At 42.2% G+C, this 14,187-nt stretch overlaps 1 protein-coding gene across 23 annotated transcripts in view; it reads left to right on the top strand.

Moving 5' to 3' along the window:
* Positions 1-14,187, top strand: part of LOC139228773 (eukaryotic translation initiation factor 4 gamma 3-like) — a 335,585-nt gene that overhangs the window by 280,279 nt on the left and 41,119 nt on the right. For 17 of the 23 annotated variants that reach the window (XM_070860122.1, XM_070860137.1, XM_070860131.1 and 14 more), the window contains 5 exons: positions 664-786; positions 4,684-4,822; positions 5,670-5,764; positions 10,237-10,330; positions 11,698-11,788. In XM_070860122.1, coding sequence (XP_070716223.1) covers positions 664-786; positions 4,684-4,822; positions 5,670-5,764; positions 10,237-10,330; positions 11,698-11,788 — 542 coding nt within the window. The remainder of the gene's footprint in view (positions 1-663; positions 787-4,683; positions 4,823-5,669; positions 5,765-10,236; positions 10,331-11,697; positions 11,789-14,187) is intronic. The other 6 variants (XM_070860138.1, XM_070860130.1, XM_070860119.1 and 3 more) reach the window with 1 other exon arrangement.

Consider the following 14,187-nt stretch of genomic DNA (forward strand, 5'->3'; position numbering starts at 1 on the left):
CGTGCCTGGAAGCAATTTATACAATTGGGCAATGTCCTGTTTTACTAAAAGCAGGAAGGAAAGCGACTCAGGCATTTTAATAATTGTTGCAACTTAAAGGTCATTGATTTAGAAAGTGGCATTTAAAATTGTTAACTGATCATTCTAAAAAGCTTATGGGAGTTTAAGGACGCCGTGTAGTAGCTAATAGAGCCATCTAGTGGTTGAAAGCGGAACTGCACCATCAGATGTTTTTAAAAGTGGCAAAAGCTCTAAATATGATGAACACCTTCCGTATCCACAGCCATCACATAACTACAGTTTGAGTGGATGACATGACTTGATATTGGGCAGGTCTAGAAGACATTCTGCAAGAATTATAACTTGCTCTGCCCTACCTGTTATGCTGGGGTTTGTTGTTGCTGCCTGTAGCATAATTATTTGATTCATTTAATTCCTGAGTAGATTGCTGTGGAAAGGAACCCTGGGCACTATGGAGCCCGGTGATAACTTGCTTTCTCTCCTTTTTTTAAATGATATCCATCAGTCTTGCATTTTCGTTGCATTCCTAATGTCCTCGAATTTTGTTTTAATAAATGCAAACTGCAAAAACCTTTTACTGATAAATGTGTAAAATAAAAAACAAGTTCCACAAAGTCCAATAAAAAAACTGAGTTTTAACAGTGTGACTGTTCCTTTCAGCCTCGCATGGACCAATATTTCAATCAAATGGAAAAGATTGTAAAAGAAAGGAAAACATCATCTCGGATACGCTTTATGCTCCAAGATATAATAGATGTGAGAATGGTATGTAAACGCTTTTTCAATGCCTTTTTAAAAGGCGTAAATTCCTCTACAATATTGCTACCTTAAGTTGGTCACACATTTCTAATTAAATGTAACAAAAGTACCTACTGATGCACTAATTTAGTTATTTGGTGGTGATTAAGGGTGTCGCCCGTCTGAAACATGTTGAAATACAGTTTTTATTCATTCTCGGAACGTGCGCAACAATCGCAAGCCCAGCATTTATTGCCCACGTCTAAAATGTTCTATAATGTTATGTACTCCAACAAATGAAGAGGTTTTTAACTCCTGTATCAGTGCTGTTGAGCTGGAGCTGCATGCATTTCTTCCTAAAGAGCAAATTACTCGATGAGAGGCAAGGCTATATGTGCTCAGTCTCTTTCCTTCCCCTTCGAAATGCCCAGATTGGTGAGGAAACGTGCAACAGCAGAGCTCTTTCAGACGCATACCAACCAAACTGTGTATAATTGTGAGATGTTTAACAATGGCCTCTGGCAGGAACTACTGCAACGCTGTATTTTCATTCCAAAAGTAGAATTTTGACGTTCTGCCCTGGAAGAAATAATGGATTCTGGATCTCAGACTATAAATGGATCTTTATTCTGTCACTGTCCATGTGAAGATTTGTTTTGGTATAATGTGTATGTTTGTCATGGTGAGGATGTCCCTTTTAAGCACTTTCCTCTAGTTGAAGTGGATGCAAAGTAATTACATGTTGGTGACAGGCGATTTATGAAAAATAAAGAAAGCTGCGATGGTGACTGAATATTCAGATTTATGCTTGTGGCACAAATGCACTTGCTGTTTATAAGAACACAACATAAGAAATAGGAGCAGGAGTCGGCCACCTGGCCCCTCGAGCCTGCTCCGCCATTCAATAAGGTCATGGCTGATCTGATCATGGACTCGGCTCCACTTCCCTGCCTTTTCTCCATAACCCTTTATTCCCTTATCGCTCAAAAATCTGTCTATCTCCACCTTAAATATATTCAATGACCCAGCCTCCACAGCTCTCTCGGTTAGAGAATTCCACAGATTTACAACCCTCTGAGCAGATAAATTCCTCCTCAACTCAGTTTTAAATGGGTGGCCCCTTATTCTGAGACTATGTCCCCTAATTTTAGTTTCTCCTATGAGTGGTAATATCCTCTCTGCATCCACCTTGTCGAGCCTCCTCATTATCTTATATGTTTCGATAAGATCACCTCTCAACCTATTTTCATAAGTCAACCCCCTCATCTTCGGAATCAACCTAATGAACCTTCTCTGAACAGCCTCCAATGCAAGTATATCCTTTCTTAAATACGGAGACCAAAACTGTATGCAGTACTCCAGGCGTGACCTCACCAATACTCTGTACAGTTGTAGCAGGACTTCCCGGCCTTTATTGCAAGGGGGATAGAGAATAAAAGCAAACATTTCAGTTGCTTTCCTGATTACTTGCTCTACCTGCATACTCACTTTTTGTGTTTCATGCACAAGGACCCCCAGCTCCCTCTGCACTGCAATTTTTCTCCATTTAAATTGTAATTTGCTTTTCTATTTTTTTTCTGCCAAAGTGGATAACCTCACATTTTCCCACATTATACTCCATCTGCCAAAATTTTGCCCACTCACTTAGCCTGTCTATATCCCTTTGCAGATTGTTTGTGTCCTCCTCACAATTTGCTTTCCCACCCATTCTTTGTATCATCAGCAAACTTGGCAACATTACACTCATCCAAGTCATTGATATAGATTGTAAATAGTTGAGGTCCTAGCACCGATCCCTGTGGCACCCCACTAGTTACTGTTTGCCAACCGGAAAATGACCCGTTTATCCTGACTCTCTGTTTTCTGTTAATTAACCAATCCTCTATCCATGCTAATATATTACCCCAACCCCGTGAACTTTTATCTTGTGCAGTAACCTTTTATGTGGCACCTTATCGAATGCCTTCTGGAAATCCAAATACACCACATCCACTGGTTCCCCTTGATCCACCCTGCTCATTACATCCTCAAAGAACTCCAGCAATTTGTCAAACATGATTTCCCTTTCGTAAAACCATGCTGACTCTGCTTAATTGAATTATGCTTTTCCAAATGTCCTGCTACTGCTTCCTTAATAATGGACTCCAGCATTTTCCCAACGACAGATGTTAGGCTAACTGGTCTATAGTTTCCTGCTTTCTCTCTGCCTCTTTTTTTTTAAATAGGGGCATTACATTTGCGGTTTTCCAATCTGCTGGGACCTTCCCAGAATCCAGGGAACCAATGCATCCGCTGTCTCCGCAGCCATTTCTTTTAAGACCCTAGGATGTAAGCCATCAGGTCCAGGGGACTTGTCTGCTATTATTTTTACCGAGTACTACTACTTTAGTGATTGTATTAAATTTCCCCCTTCCTGTAGCCCCTTGATTATCCACTAATGGGATGTTTTTAGTGTCTTCTACTGTGAAGACCGATACAAAATATTTGTTCAATGTCTCTGCCATTTCTCTGTTCTCCATTATTAATTCCCCAGTCTTTTTTTCCTTTTTATGTACCTGTAGAAACTCTGTTTCTGTAGAAACTATCTGTTTTTATATTTTGTGCTAGTTTAATTTCATAATCTATCTTCACTCATCATTTTTTTAGTCGTTCTTTGCTGGCTATTAAAAGTTTCCCAATTCTCTGGCCTCCCACTAGTCTTGGCCACATTGTATGCCCTTGTTTTCAATTTGATACCATCCCTTATTTCCTTAGTTAGCCACGGATGGTTATCCCTTCTCTTACAGTCTTTCCTTCTCATTGGAATATATTTTTGTTGAGAGTTATGAAATACCTCCTTAAATGTCTGCCACAGCTCATCAGCCATCCCACACATTAATCTATTTTCACAGTCCACTTTAGCCAACTCTGCCTTCATACCTTTGTACTCTCCTTTATTTAAGCTTAGGACACTGATTTGAGATCCAACTTTCTCATCCTCCAACTGAATTTAAAATTCAACCATGCTATGGTCATTCATTTCTAGAGGATCCTTTACTAGGAGATCATTTATTCATCCTGTCTCATTACATGGTACTAGATCTAAGATAGCCTGCTCCCTGGTTGGTTCCACAATGTACTGTTCAAGGAAACTATTCCGGATATGCTCGATAAACTCTTCCTCAAGGCTACCTTGGCCAATTTGCATTGTCCAATCAATTTGAAGGTTAAAATCGCCCACGATTATTGCCGTTCCTTTTTTACACGCCTCCATTATTTCTTGATTTATACTCGGTCTAACAGTGTAGCTTTTGTTAGGGGGCCTATAGACTATACCCCTTACTGTTCCTTATCTCTACCCAAACTGATTCAACATCTTGATCATCTGAGCCAATATCGTTTCTCACTAACGCACTGATCTCATCCTTTATTAACAGAGCTACCCCACCTCCTTTTCCTTTCTGTCTGTCCTTCTGAATTGTCAAATACCCCTTAATATTTAGTTCCCAGTCCAGGTCACCTTGCAACCACATCTCTAACGGCCATCGGATCATATCCATTTGTGCCGTCAACTCATCTACTTTGTTACGCATGCTACATGCATTCAGATAAAGAGCTTTTAAATTTGTTTTTTTACCATCTTTCCCTGCTTTGCCCCCACTTTCTGATTCACCGTAATGTTTATACATTCTGACCTTTCCTGGCATGCTCTGGTTTAGTTTTGGACTGTTGCAGATTTAACACATTTGATGGTCTGTGCGTTATCACATGGTGGTTGTGCATCACAAAAAAAGAGATTATAAAGATAGTTTGAAATCCAACCTGAAGAATTGCAGTATTAACATAAACAAATGACATTATGGCGTGGAAATGTCTAAATATATCGTTAAATAATGGCAGTCCCTAGGTTTCTACACACACTGATTGTGTTACATTCATCCACAGAAAAACTGGGTGTCACGTAGGGTCGAACAGGGGCCAAAGACCATTGAACAGATTCATAAAGAAGCACAGATTGAAGAGCAGCAACAGCAGCTGAAGGTTCATCAACAACTATTGTCCAAACAAGACAAGAGGCGAACAGGTAGGAAGCAACTGTTTCTGGAGCTGCTTTTTCAGATGTAATCATTTTTATATATAATCTTGCAGTTGTAATGCTTCTCATTCTCTATCAGTGGTACTTGACTCTCATTTTTTCATGTCTTGCTTTTCTCAAGTGGAGTCTATCCACTTGAGTCCTCTATTTCCCTTTAGATAGATGACTGCCTGTTCAGGTGGTAGAAAATAAATGGTTCCTCGAACCTGCTATTGCTGTTATCAAAATGGTCAGAGGGACCAATTTTACTGTGTTAAGTTGCAGTGAGTGATGGACTGCTTGTACTATTAAATGAAATGATAGCTCGTGCTGTTGATTACTGGTGTATTCGTGCTTTTTGGAGTTTAGCTGAGCGCTGGCTTCTTTTGTACATCTGTCTGCTATGTTGCACACACCCGAATTACTCTTAAAACAGGGTCACCATGGTTTGTGGAGAATGGGTGCAAAATATTGAAAGTGGTCAGAAAATAATTGTTTTGGGAGTTAGTTCAGTTGGGTAAATTCTACAATGGTGTGTTACAATGCTAGGATTACTTACACCTGTGTAGTTTAATTCCAAGTCATCTCAACAAGGATTCCTGCTGCTTTGTTCTTGAGGAATAGTGGCTCTTGGATCGAAGACCAAAATAATTACTGTACAGGAATTGTAGAGACACATTGATTCACCAGAAGTTCAACCAAACCAAATGTCCAATTCTTTTCAGAAAGCACTCAATAAGTAGTTGTGTAAAAATTAAGTATGTGGTATTGCAGAGAATGTAGCAGTATTAAACAGATGTGACCACATTACCCAAATAGTGCATATTTTAACAGTAACTGATGGTGATGTTTGCAGGTGGTGGACGACCCATGGAAGAAGCTTGGAACACTGTCCCAGTAACGAAGAGCAGTAGGACGATAGATCCCAGCAAGTTCCCGAAAATCACCAAAGTACGAGCATTGTTACTGGTGCAAGTATCTGAAATTTTGTTGCTGTAATCATTTACAGACAAACTGAGATAAAGTATTGAATCAAGTGCATGCTAGTTATCAATGCTGATTTAGGGTTAGAACAGTCATACATTTACTGTTGCTGCTGTATAGTTTGGGTGATTATTGCACTGTACAGGAATTTTAGGCACATTAATTCACTAGAAATTCAACCAAACCAAATGTCCAGTTCTTTTCAGAAAACACCTCTTAAGTAGTTGTATAAAAATTAAGGTATATGGTATTGCAGAGAATGTAGTCATAAAGAGGCGGCTAGGCAACAGAAATTGATGAGTGGGGGTTAATGGATTCTTTTGAATTGGAAAGTTATGGATGAGCCCCGGGGATTTTTGCAGGGACCCCCTTGTTTTCCATCTATATATTAAAAATCGTATACCTTTGCGCTCTTCCTATCAACTTACGATTATAAATTCCAATGTACACATTTATAATTGGCCTCCCACCAGTGGAGGCGCTGCAGTCCCGCCACTGTCAAGGGGGGTGTAATTACAGCGTGACGCATTGATATCTTCCATTATAAATATGGAGATCAGGATCTATAATGGCCATATATATAATCAGAATGTGTATAACATTAATATGCGGGCGCCCTGGTCCAATTACCCCCTACCTCTAACCTGCTTCACCTGAAGAGTGCATTTCATCTTGACTTGCTGTACGCAAAGCCTTAGGAAATTGATTAGTTTATGTAAATTATTTATACATGGAAACCAGGGGAACGATATTGTAGTTTGCTGATGACAATAAATTGGAGGGCAAGTAGGCGTAAAGGAAGAGGGCTGTCAGTACAGTAGAAGTACAGGTGGAAAGGGCCAGCATAAAGACAAATAGTATTCTGTAATTCATATCTAGGTGCATTGAATATAGAAGTTAATGAAATTATGTTGAATTTGTACAAGTCGTTGGTTAGGCTGCAAATGATGTTTTGGCTGTAGTAGTGGGCCCCCCATTTTCTCATCAATGTTGGGGCTAAGGAAAGGGTATGGCAAAGATACTGTAGAATTTTACCAGGAATGAGAGGTTGTAATCATTGAAGAAGATTGAGTCTTTTTTCCACTGAAAGAGAGAAGGTTTAGGTGGGAATCTAAGAGGTTTTTAAAATTATGAAAGGTTTTGAAAGAATAAATAGTGAAAGATTGTTTCTACTTTTCAAATCAAATAATAGGACAAAAACGGAAGATTATCATTCAAGAGGGAAGTTAGAAGAATTGTTTTTCACCCGAAGGGTTAGAGGCAGTGACTATATCATTAAGAGGGAATTAAATAAGAATGTGAAAAGCAAGAAGATAAAAAGATATGGGGAAAGGGCAGGGGATGTTGGATTTTGCAGACACAGTCTTTCAGGGCTGGACTGACACAAACGCAGTGGGCTAAATGACCCCCTTCATGACTGTAAATTCTGTAATTGTAACTGTAGAAGCTTTAAAATGCACTTTATAACTCCAGTCTCTTCTGAGCCCTTTGGAAACAGAGTATGTCTGTGGTGTGTAGACTGATTAGATGGCCCAGGCGATTACTTCTTTGGATGAGTAAGATTAATAGTTTAATGCCTTGGGTTATTTAATGGGTTGGGGGAAAGGGAAAGATTGAGACAGCAAGTACATGATGTTTTTTGTTGGTTAATGTCTAGCAAAATATGTATGAATGAAATGAGGCTGTATCACGGCCAAAGTTATGTTTGGATCCATGTCTGACAGGCTAGTCCTATAAAACCATCAATCATAACTGCAGTTAGGGTGACTTAATTTGTATTTGATGGTTAATTTTTTTGTGCTGTTCAGATGAGGAATGCAAGTGCTGGAGAATTGACAGTTTAGGCACCCACTGTCAAAATCGAGCACTATTTTATCGGGTATTGCATGAGTTAGGTGCAGAAGAAATGTCCCTCTACTCTGACCCAACAATGTGCCTTAATCCTATCCTCGAAGAGTGCCCCTGTTGCAGCAGTGTGAATTTTTCCCATGCCAGCCATTCTCAACTCCTCTTAACAGTGAGACTGTCTGTCCTTTGAAATCACATCTGCTAGGAAACTGTGTTGAGGCTACTTAAACAATTTCACATTATACCCTTTCAGACAACAGGTAAAGAGAATGTTGTTCCATTTGCCTGGGCTAGATTCAAACTCTGGTTCCGGAGGTAAGAAAATCTACCATTTTGCAACAGTTATGGTTAATTAACTGTTTAATTATGGTGCAGGTTTTAATCTTGGCACTAGTTTGGAATCCGCCACGAGAGTGTGTGGTGCATTCTTGACCACCTCGGGTGCTTCAGGATTATTTTTCCTGCTGCGATGACGCAGATGGCTACAGTACAGAGAAATGTTTATCTTGTGTTTCCTTCAGCCTTTGATTATTTTCAAATGATGCAAAGTACTGTGGATGCTGGAAATATGAAATAAAAACAGAAAATGCTGGAAATACTCAGCAGGCCAGGCAGCACAGCATCTGTGGAGAAAGAAACCGAGTCAATGCCTCAATCAGTTCTGGGTCATCGACCTGAGGCGATCACTCTGTCTCTCTCACTCCACAGGTGCTGCCTGGCCTGTTGACTATTTCCTGCATTTTCTGTTTTTATTTCAAATGATCCTGTATTGGCAGACACCAGTACATTGACATTTTGATGTGCAGATAACTTGCACATTGTACATGGTACCTTCAGCACGGCATTGGCGGAGGGAACAAAAAATACTACGTGATTGGAAGCTGAGTGATTCATCGTAACAACATGACAAAAGGATCAAAATGCCACTACGGCCTTCAAGGTCCTTCCTAAGCCACGTGCAGCCAGCTTCATCTTCGCATCAAACCCAATTAGTCTCCTGAGAAAAGCATCTGTAAGCTTCTTCGTGTTTCCCAGTGGCAAATCTGCTGGAGCTTCAAATTGCCTATACAGGCTTGCATCCGTATTGTCAAATGGTTAACTTCCTTTGTGGTTCCACCAACTCGGGAATCATCATGCCAAACAGCATTCAACCATTTCTTATCTGTACTTACCTGACGAACCCTTGGTCCCTTTCCCAACCAGATATTCACCAATCTCCTTTGATGGATTTAATCAACACAGCAGTGAGTGCTTTAGCCAGGAGTAAATTCCAAGTCACTACTCTGAGTAGAAAAACAATTCCCTCTCGACCCCTTGCTTCAGGCTTGTTGATAGTGAACTCATTCTCTAGTTCTGTGCTGATAATCCCCAAATTAAATAAATTAACCTGTGCCTACAGATTCCATTTTTGGTTATCATGACTTTAAAATAATCTACCAGTTTCTGAGAAATCATTTTGTACAGTTATGCTGATAAATTCTGTTTATTCCAAATGCAACTAAATCTCTTGACAGATATGTTGGATTATTACCATCTTGCACTATAAACAACTTTATTTTCACACTGTGATAGTATTTTTTTATGTTGATCAAAAGCAGAGTGCCTCATGTCCCAGAGACTATACGTCACTGCAATCTATGCTAAAAATGAGATGCAAGTTGTAATTATTGAGGTACATGTAGGCTCATGGATTAAGTCCATGTTAACTATTAGGATGTTCCCTCTTGTAGGATCTATATTAATTAGCTGCTGTTCCTGTTATGCGATCTGTTAATTAACAATGTTCCAGTTATGGGATATGTTAAATAACAGCGTGTTCCAGTTATGGGATATGTTAATTAACAATGTTCCGGTCATGGAATATGTTAATTAATGAGGTGTTCCTGTTATGGGATATGTTAATAAATGGTGGTCCTGTTATGGGTTATGTTAATAAATAGGGTGTTCCTGTTATGGGTTATGTTGTTAATGAATAGGGTGTTCCTGTTGCGAAATTTGAATTAACGGAACCATAAATGCACAGTTCAACATGATTTTTTTCATCCCCTTTTTTCCCTATTCTCTTGCAAGTGTGTGGTTCCAAAGGGTGTCAGCAGCCCAAGTGAGTATCGGAAAACTACTTGACCAGGGGCCGTTACAGCCAAGCTGCACTATGCAGCAGAGTTCCGGAACTGTTTCCTTTTTATATCCCGCTGGGCAATAGTAGCACTCCTACTGCTCTCACAGTTGATACCTAAACTTAGCACTAATCTAGTGATTGAACTTGGGTCCTCCTTGGTCTGTATGCTTTAGTGTTGCACCAAGCCAGTCCACTGAGCCGTTGGATAGCGGATGTTCTCTTGTTGGGAGAAACCATGTTGGACGTCACACTTTTACCTGAGTAGCAAAATCACATCATGAGCTGGCAGTGATGGTGGGAACTGATTGCGTAGAAATGATGGAACAAGGCACAGGTTTTCAGAGTGCCTATTATAAATATGCAGGGAAGGGAGGAGTGATTAACTTGCAAGTATTTTGGCTTGTCCAGTATAATGACCAACAGGATCCCACTTCTCAATTTTGAAAGTGTTTTGCTTTATTCTGTCCCATAGCCTGCCACTGATGATAAAATTCAGCTGGGTCCAGGATGCCGATTAGGCAGCTGGGGTAAGGGCAGCAGTGGAGGAGTGAAAACTAATGAATCTGGTAAGTGAAATGGTGCTCGTTTCTCAGTCTTTTCTTTGTGATCGTCTTACGCAGCCGTTATTTTATTAGCAAACCTGATTTTGAAGACCGAGGTTATACATTTTCCAACATATCTCTCTAGTCCCGTAAACACAGTGCTGATAATTTATTCCCTGGTTAAGAAATTATTTAAAACTGGATCTTCCCCCTCTGAAAATGCACATTAAGGTGGAAAAACTTCTATATAGGTCGACATTTTCTTTGTTTTTTTTTAAACTTTAAAGACAAGTCACCCGCATTTGGATGAATGGCAAGTGGCTTCAACCTGTTCCTGTTCTGCTGCGGCCTGCCCTGAGAGAAAGGTCCAGTTCCTGTTTGGCACTTCACTGACTGACTGGTTTAGAACATAATCTGTGGTTAATGACAAACCACCATTTTTATCAGTGTTTTGAAAATGTCCCGGTCTGCCAAACAAACACCACGCGGTTGCAAGTTGACCAAAAATTAATTTTGCCGATAGGAAGAGATTCCGTCACAGGCTGTATCAAAGTGACCTTTCTTAAAAAAAAATTTTTTTTGTTTCAAATGTGTTTATTGAGTCTGCTGACCTGAATTAATCTGCAAGAAATTGATTTATAAAAACAATTGAGTTTTTGTGTATCTATAATTCACAAACCTGTTTGCTCCTCTATCCCATTTAGTTCCTTGCCCTCCAAGGAATAAGTGGCCTCTTTATTCCTCCTGAGGAATAAAGAGGCCACCTCACATTTGCCATAATGAATTTCATTTACCATTTATCCACCCACTCTGCAAGCCTGTTTGTGTCTTCCTGTATTTTGGTGCAGTCTTCCACATTAATTTCTGTACCCCATATTTAGAATCGCCTTGGAGATGTTGTACTCTTATCTCAGCACAACTCCTCCAAGCCCACTCCAGGTCTGAAGCACATAATCTAGGCTGACACTTCAGTGACATTTTGAAAGAGTGCTGCATTGTTGGAAGTGCCCTCTTTCTGTTTAAATGTTAAATGTAGGCACTGTTCGAGTAGGCATAAAAGGTCTGTTTGAGTAGGCATAAACAATCCCAGGGCCTATTTGAAGAAGAACTTAAAGTTTTGCAAGTGTCCTGGACAACAATTCCCCCCTCAATCAATCTTATCAAAAAGGAACTGATTAACTGCGCGCTCATCTTATTTGGTGTTTTGGGATTTGTTGTACAAATTGGCTGCCATGCTTGCTTACGTAAGTGACTGTGCTGGATGTGAAGCACATTGGGACATCCTGACTATGCATTGGAAGTGCTATATAAATGCAAGTTTGTTGTTGAAAGCTTGGGGACTACCATCACTTTTCAGTTTAGAAAGTATAAAGTTCAATGTTTTATTTCAGACGTGCCACGAACGACAAGTTTGAATAGATTCTCTGTACTACAGCAGTCTACCCCTCCCTCTGATTCAGAGACACGCAGGACGGTACCCAGGTGAGTGCTGTTGAAGCTAAAGAAGGCAGTCTTGCATTTTACTTTTTTTAGTTTCCAGTGCCGTGTGCTAGCACTGTTGGTCACTTAATCGCTAGGCTATTTGTTTTGTTTCTGGTTTGTTTTATTCTGCAGATGGTTCCTAGAGCTGCATATTAAACTGGCTTTATGTTAAATCCATGCTTCAGGAGAGCAATAAAATCAGAAAATTGGAACCACCCAACAGGTCAGGCAGCATGCGTGGTGCTGGCAAAAGGTCATCCATCTGAAGCGTTAACAGTATCTTCCCCTCTCCACACTTGCTGCCTGACCCGAGTCTTTCCAGCATTACCTGTTTTTATTTCAGATTTCCAACATCTGGAGTGCTTTTTGCTTTTCAGGACAGCGATGCCAAGTCGACTGATTTGCATGTTTATTTTCTTGGCCTTGTGTAGGCCCATTGGAAGCCAATTTACAAGACAGCACAGACCCTTTCCCTTTTCTAAGCGGGCCTCCAATCATCCTACGAGAGAGCTAAGCCAAAAAAAACACTATTTTGAAATTGCGCTCGAATACGATGTTGTGGTAACCAGAAAATTGCCGCTGAGCCAGTTTTGTGGTGAGCTCATTTGATAACACTATTGTGCCACGGTTGTTCCGACGGCATGTCAGGAGCCCCACGGAAAAGTGAGTCTTAGCTACAGCCGGGACATGGTCGAGTCCTTTGAATTTACAAGTGTGGCACACAGCTCGAGAACTGTGCGTTCATCATAGGCTGCACTCTTATAACACACGTGCGTTGTTCATCAAAACATCTCGGACATTTGAAGTGCTGTCTTGATTGGTCCACACCGAAGCTGTGTATTTGGACTTTTGAGTTGCAGTGACTGTAATCATAGAAACATAGAAAATAGGTGCAGGAGTAGGCCATTCGGCCCTTCGAGCCTGCACCGCCATTCATTAAGATCATGGCTGATCATTCCCTCAGTACCCCTTTCCTGCTTTCTCTCCATACCCCTTGATCCCCTTAGCCTTAAGGGCCACATCTAACTCCCTCTTGAATATATCCAACGAACTGGCATCAACAACTCTCTGCGGTAGGGAATTCCACAGGTTAACAACTCTTGAGTGAAGAAGTTTCTCCTCATCTCAGTCCGAAATGGCTTGCCCCTTATCCGTAGACTATGTCGCCTGGTTGTGACCTTCCCCAACATCGGGAACATTCTTCCTGCATCTAATCTGTCCAGTCCCATCAGAATTTTATATGTTTCTATGAGATCCCCACTCATCCTTCTAAACTCCAGTGAATACAGGCCCAGTCGATCCAGTCTCTCCTCATATGTCAGTCCAGCCATCCCGGGAATCAGTCTGCACTCCCTCAATAACAAGAATGTCCTTCTCAGATTAGGAGACTAAAACTGAACACACTATTCCAGGTGAGGCCTCAGTAGTATTGATGCATGAACAGATCTTTAGCTACTTGCTCAATACATCACTCTCCACCAGGGACCAGATATAAAGGGCCCAAGTTTCGGGCCGCGCCTAAAACGGCGCAGCCTGGACCTGGACGCCCGTTTTTCGTGGCAGAAAGTGTGCCTAAAAAAAACTTGCCTATTCTCCGGCTCCCTGCAGGTCCTCTGGAGCCGGGCGCAGCGCAGCACGAGCTGTAGGGGGCAGAGCCAGGTCCCTGTGCTGAAAACCGTGCCGGGACCTCTACACATGCGCGCTACAGTGGGCGCGCATGTGCAGTAGCTCCAGCACCCAAAACTGGGTGGGGCCCGAAGCACGCAGCCCCTAGCCCTGGCCGAATGGCCTCACTGCGGCGGCGTGGATGAGGCTCCTCCCACCCGACCCGACCCCCCCTCTCTCTCTTTCACCCCCCACCCCCCCCCCCCCAACCGGACATCCGCGACTCTTCCCCCACCCTCCGTGACCCCCACCCCCTGGATCTCCGCGACGCCCCCGGAGACCCGACGCCACCTACCTGTAAATCCAGCCCGAGGTTTTGGGCCCGGCCGTTCAGCCTCCTTCTCTTTTCTCCCCCCCCCCCTCCTCTCTCCTTCCCTCCCTTTCCCCCTCCCTCCCCCCTCCTCTCTCCTTCCCTCCCTCCCCCCTCCTCTCTCCTTCCCTCCCTCCCCCCTCCTCTCTCCTTCCCTCCCTCCCCCCTCCTCTCTCCTTCCTTCCCTCCCCCTCCTCTCTCCTTCCTTCCCTCCCCCTCCTCTCTCCTTCCTTCCCTCCCTCCTCTCTCCTTCCCTCCCTCCCCCTTCTCTCTCCTTCCCTCCCTCCCCCCTCCTCTCTCCTTCCCTCCCTCCCCCCTCCTCTCTCCTTCCCTCCCTCCCCCCTCCTCTCTCCTTCCCTCCCTCCCCCTTCACTCCCTCCCCCCCTCCACTCCCTCCCCCCTCCCCTCCCTCTCTCCTTGCCTC

Source organism: Pristiophorus japonicus, chromosome 18 (assembly GCF_044704955.1).
Source record: "Pristiophorus japonicus isolate sPriJap1 chromosome 18, sPriJap1.hap1, whole genome shotgun sequence".
Classification (NCBI taxonomy): Eukaryota; Metazoa; Chordata; class Chondrichthyes; family Pristiophoridae; genus Pristiophorus; species Pristiophorus japonicus.